The 9,050-nt window shown below is 34.7% G+C and overlaps 1 protein-coding gene across 2 annotated transcripts; it reads left to right on the top strand.

The window, feature by feature from the left end:
* LOC105169087 (coatomer subunit delta) lies at nucleotides 788-8,620 on the top strand. 2 transcript variants are annotated; one of them, XM_011089370.2, is made up of 12 exons: nucleotides 788-939; nucleotides 1,247-1,357; nucleotides 1,491-1,530; nucleotides 3,069-3,292; nucleotides 3,555-3,797; nucleotides 3,887-4,049; nucleotides 5,578-5,882; nucleotides 6,012-6,204; nucleotides 6,302-6,455; nucleotides 7,578-7,640; nucleotides 7,736-7,832; nucleotides 8,300-8,620. In XM_011089370.2, the coding sequence occupies exons 2-12, from the start codon at nucleotides 1,355-1,357 to the stop codon at nucleotides 8,387-8,389; spliced, it is 1,575 nt and encodes a 524-aa protein (XP_011087672.1). In that variant the 5' UTR covers nucleotides 788-939; nucleotides 1,247-1,354; the 3' UTR covers nucleotides 8,390-8,620. The 2 variants fall into 2 exon arrangements, with proteins under 2 accessions (XP_011087672.1, XP_011087673.1); XM_011089371.2 differs by having other exon boundaries at nucleotides 822-939; nucleotides 1,229-1,357; nucleotides 8,300-8,389.

Here is a 9,050-nt window from a genome sequence, read left to right as displayed (position 1 = left end):
GCCTGGTTCCAATGAGCAGGCTTGTTGTGCCATTTACGATCGCTCTCGAGCGAAACCACTTTTGTTGTTCCGTCGTAGTCGTGCAACCTGTAGGCTCGAGAGACCTCTTTGTCCGAAAGAAGGAAGAGCTACTCTCTGACTTACGCAATTAGTAGGACACAAAGGAACAACCTAGTTGACTTCTTTGTTTCGCCGTTGCCCCATGGCTGGACCATGCTGTTGTCTTTAGGCCCCTAATACCAACTTCTTAATGTCGGGATATCCGGGGTTTCTACCTTAATAGAACCAATTTTATATTATAATATATATCTAACTTAATCATGATAAATAAATATGTCTTGATATACAGTCATTAAAAATATTTTTCTTAAATTCTTTCATCAAATTTAATCATTTCAATCAACATATAACTCGAGACGAATAAAAGTTAAAATTTTGTGGACTATTAAGGCCATTTACCTAACCAAAATTTAAACAAAAATATAAATGCATAAAGTAAGCAATAATTTAAAAAAACATAAATAAAAGTCCGTATTGCATATATGCATAAATACTTAAAATTCAATAAATGATTAATTATTCTTTAATTGATTTTTAGAGTATGAAGTTTAAAATTTGAATTCAAGAAATGGTTGTATGTTTTATTTATTCTTACAATAATTATATAGTCGATTATGCGTTCTTATTGGTTATTACTTATGATAAATATTAATTAAGTTTGCTATATTTCTTGATTTAAATTATTGATGTAATAAAAAAAATGTTTGGCGAACAAAATAATATTGTACAAGTTACAAATAATTATGGAAATTTTGGATATAGCGGTCATTAATTTCGGGAGATGCTCTTCCATATAAAAGAATCCCCAACGCCTCGCGGTCGATTCACTTCTCTCTCCCCCGTACTCTTCGCTTGATCTGGATTCTGCCGAATTCCCAGGTAATAAAAATTGAGATTTTGGGTTTCGGGTTTTTCCGATCTGTTCATAGTTCACTTTGATTTGCATTACTTCTTTTGGTGCTTTAATTCGGTTTGAGTTTTGTAACTGACGCCAAGTTGTGTAGCCTGGAAATCTTTACCTGTATAATAGTAGTGGGGAATGCTCAAAGTGTATCTGTGGTTTTGTCAAGTTGAATGCTACATTGTTGCTTCAGATCTTCTGGATCTTCTTCTTGAACGCACATTTCTGTTTACCGTTGGCGGTTTTTTTTTTTTTTGGTTTTCTTAGTGCACTGTTTCTTGTCAGTTTTGGGAGCTTCAAGATTTGCATTCCAGGTGTTGTTGGGGATCATTTGTTTTCCCAAATTTTCGTTTTCTTCATCAGCATCTGTTGGTGGAATTTGAGAGGAACAGGATGGTAATTTTTCTTTGACTTTTTTGTCTTTGATTTCCTTTTTACATTATTAATGTTATATACACACATATGTATATATATATATATATTTAAATTGTTGCGTTTCTGATGATTATCTTTGCTATCTGAAATGCAGGTTGTACTTGCGGCATCCATTATAAGTAAATCCGGCAAAGGTGAGGTCCTGAGACTTTTTGGTTTGATATTTTACTTTTAATTTTATACAACCATATTGGATGCGAAAAGATGCTAAGTTTTTTATCAGCGCATTTATCCATATGATTGATTTTTCAGTTAGTGAAGAATGTAAAATAAATTCTCTGCAAAGTTGGAATTGGATTGTCATGTTGAAAATGTGAGGATGTTGAAATCCTGAATGGTTGTGCTATTATATGAACATGGTCATCTGAACTCCAGAACACCCTTTTTTCAGTATCATCAAGCAGAATGGGGTCAATGATTGTGCTTAGATACGTGTAAATATTTTGCAGTTATAGTGTATCTGAAAGCATGGAGTTTGAAAATTTGTCTATGATATGACCTTTAGCTCTAAACTAGCAGCATGAACATGGTTATGCATGTGGTCCCAATGAACTGCCCCTTTGCTTCCAGAATTTCATAACGAGGAATGGAAAAATGATATCTATGCATTCTCTGTGTCTTCTGAAGAACGCTCATTTATTATGTGGCTTTTAAGCCTCCAAACACAGAGAAGAATGAAGATCCATGGAAAAGGTTGACTTCATTGCTAAATAATTGAAATTAGACTGGTAACCAGTTTTTGAATGATGAATGGTTCTCTGAATGTTGGTTAAGTGGTGTATTTTTTGTTTTTGACTTTCATTTCATCTCTATTTTTAATGCCAAGACCAAATTTATGTTAAGGCTATTGCACCAAGTGAAGGTGTGGGTATAAGCTTGTCTTGTTTTGTAACTATTTCATAGGCTGACGGCTTGATGCCATCACAATATTGGATGTAAATTAAGAGTCTCATTACCTTTTCAGCGACTGAGATAGACTGTGTTGGAACAGTTTGTAAATACGTTTTCCCTAAGAATTCAAGCACTGCATTCTCACAGTTGTGATTCTAAATTGCTCTTTCTTATTATGTTTTCTTTGGCATAAGTATTTTCCCACTAGATGGAATTTAGATTTTGACGAGTTTGTCATTAGGTTACGATCCAAATGGTTGAGATAGACGTTGTCCAAGGGTTTATAATTATCAATTGATGTCTCCTTTAAACCTTCTTCTTAAGAAGTTAAGAGAACCCCTCACTCTTTTACAGTTTCTATTGATTATCTCCTTATTATGTTTCCTTGATCATGATGATATTTCCCTTGATAAAATATGGTTTGTGCAAGTTAGCCATTATCTTTGAATTATTCTCTATTTATTATGATGGTGCTAATTTTCTCCTCATTTATTACTTATTAGTGTAGTGCACTTTGAAGATTGTACTTAGTATTGTAAACTTTTCTTTTTGGTCCACTTTAGACATTCTGCTTTTGTTATGGTTTTTGGTTCTGGTCTTTCTGCCCCTGTTGAATCAATCTTCATTTTCTTTACATTTCTTTTTCTTATGTTTATATGTTCTAGTTGACTTTAGTTGTATTTGTCCACTTTTTCCGTGATCTCTTATCACCATTTTCTTTTTCTGGTAATTCATTTGCTAGCATAGCATGCATGTTTAACTGTATGATCTCTTTCCACAGCACTTGTTTCGAGGCAGTTTGTTGACATGTCTCGCATACGAATTGAGGGATACCTTGCAGCTTTCCCCAAATTGGTTGGAACTGGGAAGCAACATACTTATGTTGAGACTGAGAATGTCCGATATGTATATCAGCCGATAGAGTCCCTGTTCTTGCTCCTTGTTACGAATAAGCAAAGCAACATTCTTGAGGATTTGGATACGTTGAGGCTACTCTCAAGACTAGTATCCTTATCTTATTTGACTATGAATTATTGCTAGTGTAAAATTATTTGGGTGTTTTTTCGTGTTGGCTTGTGCTTACATTTGCTATCTCTTCAGATTATATCTCGCTTATTCTTTCTGCTAAAAGATTGAAAATCCAACAACCCTAATTTTTTATGCTTTCTTTTCTGATAGTCATTGTTTTTATCTACATGGAACTCTTGAAAATTTTGCATTCTTTCTGGTGTTTTAAACTGTGGATTGGTTTCTTTAACCCTCTTAGGTGCCTGAATACTCTTATTCCCTAGATGAAGAGGGCATTGGCAAGTCAGCTTTTGAGATTCTTTTTGCATTTGATGAAGTCATCTCACTTGGGCACAAGGAAAATGTCACAGTTGCTCAAGTCAAACAGTACTGTGAGATGGAAAGTCATGAAGAGAAATTGCACAAGCTGGTCCTACAGAGCAAGATCAATGAAACCAAGGAAGCCATGATTCGAAAGGCTAGTGAGATTGACAAAAGCAAGGTACTATTTTGGGGCTCAAGTTGGATACTTAACTTCTCTCCATCTTCCAGATGGTGGATGAACTAACTTCTTTTTTGAAATTCATCTAGATTGAGAAGAATAGGGGTGAGAAGGGAGGATTTATGTCTTTGCAGTCCATGGGTTCCGGAACTGGCTTTGGCAGTGAAACCAGCATATCTAGTAGTGGTGGTGGTTTTGGAAGTGGTTCTGGCCCAGTATTTGAAGCAGAATCCTTCTCCTCTAAGCCCAAAGGTTTGTTTTTATAAAATTGCAAAGCACCTTGATGGTCTCTACTAAGTGCTGATCCGGAAATTGAGATGCATCAAGTCTTGTTGGTAGCGTACTATTGATAATGATAATGTCACCGAGAAATTTCCTCTGAGTCTCTCCTTCCAATCTTATTTATAATAAAACAAAAACATTGAGGCCATTTAAGTAAGTGTCATGTATGCGGTTTGACCTCTTTGCATTCTATTTTGTCATATAAGAAATTATATATACCTTTTAGAATTAATTGTGAGTAACTCTATTGGCTTTTTATCTTTATCCAAAAATTCCATCAGATTTTTTTTGATGAATTATCATTTGTTTTTTATTTAAATTTAGATAAGTGTATATTTATTTACCTTTATCCAAAAGATTTACAGATTTCTTGAGATAAATTAGTTCGTAGCATAATTTAAGTTTATATCTAATAATATTTTTGTATTTTGATTATTATAATATTAAATTTTAGATTATTGATCAATTAATCATTTTTATATTTAAATTTGAATTATTTATATTTTTTTATTTATTAATTTTTGTGAAAATATATCTTTCTGTACCTTTGGCATGTGGTACTAACAAGTTTTTTAGAAATTTAAAGCACTTGCAAAAATGTCAATGCAGAATGTTTTCATTTGATTTTGGTTTGCTATGTATTCTCCGTTGGACAATTCTTCTGTAACTTGTACTTGCATTTTCTCTAAAAATATATGAAACTACACGACAATGGGCAGTAAGCCTATTATATTGCAAAAAACCAAAAAGTCGATTACCACCTTTTAAAATAGGCTCTTACTCTTTTACTTATGTATTCTTTGTCTTTCGAGTTTTTGTGTTTTTCCTTTTCCATCTGTGGGCTGTGGGTTGGGATGGGATGGGATGGGGAAGTTGGTTCGGAAAGTATTGGGAAGACGGACATGAAGCAAGAGGTTGCTTTGATCCCAAGCATATTTATTGCTTATGAGGTGAACTGAGATTCCAGAATAATGTGGGTTATTTTTTATCGGTCAGTGTAATATTATATCTGTCATTCACAAGAAGATGAAATAAACTATCAGTGAACATGTTTTAACCTCACTTTTGGTGCGTAATCTTGCATCTATTACAATGTATTATCAGTGTGGATCTTGATGGTTTGGCGCTAAATGATGCTGTGTAGCATCATTTAGTACATGCTGCAGCACTAAATGATGCTATGTAGCTGCAGTTCCTTTAAGTACTACTTCAGTTCATGGAATCTTGTGCTCCAGTTGTGGTGTAATTTTGTTTTAGTACATGCTTATGCATCACATGTGTTGACAATTATCACCAACCTGAATCATTTTCATGTTGAAAACTTTGAATGCAAAAACCCAGAACTATCCTTGGCACTTTATTACTATTAATTAAAAATGTTTTGTATTGTAGTTACTGGTCAAATTCAATTGTGTTTTTTACATTTTAGGTATAGGTTTTAAGATAAGTGATTGGATTGGCTGACAATAATTCTTGCCTTCCACATCTCAATGATTAGGTCGCCCGGCAGCATCTGCTTCAGCTCCACCCAAAGGTCTTGGTATGCAGCTAGGGAAAACACAAAAGACCAACCAATTTTTGGAATCCCTCAAAGCTGAAGGTGAAGTGATTGTGGAAGATGTGAGACCCAGTATTGGTAATTCCAAAGCAGCTGCTCCACCACCAAGTGATCCTGTTACATTGACCGTTGAAGAGAAGCTGAATGTAACATTAAAACAGGATGGTGGTATTGGTAACTTTGATTTGCAGGGTTCTTTGTCGCTTCAAATACTTAACCAAGATGATGGATTCATCCAAGTTCAGGTCTTCATTTTTCTCCTTCCCCACACTTTGTGTATGCTAGATCTGCATCCATTTGTGTTTAAATTTCAGAGCATCTCAGTTTCTTTCTAGGAATAAATCTGAGGTAATTATTTTGAAATGTATTTTCAGATTGAAACTAGCGGGAATCCAGGAATTCTATTTAAGACACACCCCAATATTAGCAAGGAATTGTTTTCTGGTGAAAATATCTTGGGTCTCAAGGATCCAAATCGTCCCTTCCCCACTGGCCAGGCTGGTGATGGCATAAGTTTGTTGAAGTGGAGGATGCAAAGTGCTGATGAGTCACTTGTGCCATTGTCGAGTGAGCTTTGCTTTATCCTACATCAGCACTATCAAAATACACATTTATATGTTGTTTTGCAACTGGTCACATTCATAGATATCTTACTTTGCTGCAGTTAACTGCTGGCCTTCTGTTTCTGGGAATGAAACCTATGTGAATTTGGAGTATGAAGCTTCATCAGTGTTTGATCTACATAATGTTGTAATTTCAATGCCTCTTCCGGCCCTTAGAGAGGCACCACGAGTACAACAGATAGATGGGGAATGGAGGTGAGGTTTTCATCTTGACATTTCATTTTGATATTTTGTCACGGTTCATGTTTTTGGATATGTTAAAACCTCTATAATCCTGTTTGTTGTGAGAGCGGTTGTGATGACTTGAAGTATTGCACTGGACTTTCTTAAAACCTCTTTGTTGCAGCCATACCTAAAATATGTTTTTGCATTTTATGTGTTTGGTGTTGGTTCAACATAAGATTTGGCATGTGGACCCTAGGGCGTATATGTGTTTAGGGAAAGGGTTTGTGAATTTTTTTTGTAAGAAAAAAGGTTTAACCATATTTGATTGAAAGGTTATATTGAGGTCAGACATGAGGAGGGTGTTGCATGGAAGTTTGAGGGATAAAGTGATTTCTTAGTGTTCAAAAGTTTCTTGTAACAAGTATATAATCCTGTAAGTCGTTTGAAAGGAAAAATGGAAGTGGCCTGGTACTTAATAAAATTAGGTAGTGAAAAGTAGTGAATTGAGTAAAATATGATTATTAACCCGAAATTTTATTTTTCAATCTATAAATTTGAGATGTAGACTTGAAGCCGACATTATACTTGAGGAGATAAAGGTTTGTCAAATATGTAATTAAGGTTATTGAGGAAATTTAACCCCTGTTGTTACCGTTTTAATGAGCAGCTAGTATGTTCTGCTTGTGGCACACACTCGTTTCTTTGTTAGTTATTTAATGAACCCAGATTGAACTCTGGTTCATGGATGTTTTTAATGATTGTGTGGAGCATGCAGTTAAGTTCCTATTTTTTGGATTGCATGGTCCCCTGGATGGCTGTAATAATATGCGTAGGTACAAAAGTTAGCTTATGAGGATGCTGCACTATGTGGTTAGATATGAATAAGTGGATTTTAGATTAACACGAATCAAGCTAAAAAAGTGAGTTGTGGTTGCTTGTGACAATACAAAAGGGATACGTTGAACAAATGGGAATTGCTTTAGAGAATTTGCTTCATGTGGCGAGTTTGAATTTCTAGTATGAAAATCTAGTTGGGACTTGAAGGGTGATTTTTTTATGATGCTACTGTAAATCATATTGCATTGTACTTGTCCCATTTTCTATTCAAGTTATCAAGCATGCTAAAGGCATTTTCATTGATTTTAAATGCAGGTATGATTCCAGAAAGTCAGTCTTGGAGTGGTCGATTGTACTCATTGACAACTCAAATCGCAGGTTAGACGCACTGAAATTATTCTGTTCTGCCTTTAACCTCATCTCATATTGGTTCTTATTTGGTTTTTTGTTTGATCAATTGAAATTCTTTGCAGTGGATCAATGGAATTCGTTATTCCTGCAGTAGATACATCAGAACTTTTCCCAATTTCTGTGGCCTTTACTTCCACAAGCACTTTCAGTAATCTAAAGGTTCTCTTCTGTCTTCCTTTAGAAAGTCCTAGTATTTTTGTACTAAAGTTTAACATACGTCAAAATTGGCAAAATGAATCTAGTCTTTGAATGTATATCTAGGAGAGATGAAAAATATTTGGGCATGGGTCCATATGGTTTGCTGAAGCTCATTACCGCCTTCTGACCATTCCATTTGCATGAGGACACACTAGTTGTATCTGACCACCTCCTTGAACTCATGAGCAAGTGACTATTAGGAGCACAGACTTGCCTTATTGTTCACATCCATGACTTTCTAGAACTGCTATTGCTAAATACCTGTAATGGAACCCGACGAGTTAATGTGTTTCAGGAGCATCCTTTCTTTCCTTTTTGTCTTCTTTTTCTTGAAATAAAATTAATGTGCTCTCCTCATACTTTGTTTTCTTGAAGCATGCTTTCTTGTACGACTTGTGATATTTGATAATGTATTTCAATTTCTGCAGGTGGCTAATATTTTGCCGGTGAGAGGAGGTAATCCACCCAAGTTTTCACAAAGAACGTCGCTGTCCACTGAGAATTACCAAGTTGTTTGATTTTTTTTGTGATCGAGACCCCATTATAATGTTGTACTACTCAAATTCAAATTGAGAACTTATTTTCCTTCCTTTTTACCTTCATTTCTTTCTTCCTTTCCCATTGTATCTCTTACATTACAAACCTTAGGTTTTAGTCATGCTGGTCTCCAGTTGTTTCAAAGTGGAGCTTAGGTGACATTTCTTGCCATGACTGTTTACATATGAAGGAATTAAGAGGACGGTTTTGTATGTGTAGTGTGTTGATGGCCCTTCTATCTTACGGTTTCTTCTCAGCTTTATTAGTAAAACTGCCATTTCCCCCAATATATTTCAATATAGTATTACTCAATAGAATTTGAAAACTAACCTATTAAGCTGTTTTTGGACCATTCTTAATATTCTTTCTGTCAAAAGTATTTTTTTCAAAATATTGCAAGAATAATTTTCTTGAGGGTAATGTGTAAATGCAAATTGTGTTTGGATTAGTGGGTTGCTAAATTTGATTTATTGAGTTGGCAAAAAATTAGGGAAAAAACGTGTTTGGTTACTCATTTATAACAATATAAGAAGTGCACAAAAGTAAACTTTATATTTCCTCATGCTTTGACCCCCAAAAGAACTTGAATAAGTTTAATAATGTTAATTCACACAAGGAGAAGTAATTTTTTACTTATAGTTT

This window comes from Sesamum indicum, linkage group LG8 (assembly GCF_000512975.1).
Source record: "Sesamum indicum cultivar Zhongzhi No. 13 linkage group LG8, S_indicum_v1.0, whole genome shotgun sequence".
Lineage (NCBI taxonomy): Eukaryota > Viridiplantae > Streptophyta > Magnoliopsida > Lamiales > Pedaliaceae > Sesamum > Sesamum indicum.
The sequence above is the reverse complement of the archived record's forward strand: the minus strand, read 5'-3'. Positions and strand labels throughout refer to the sequence as shown.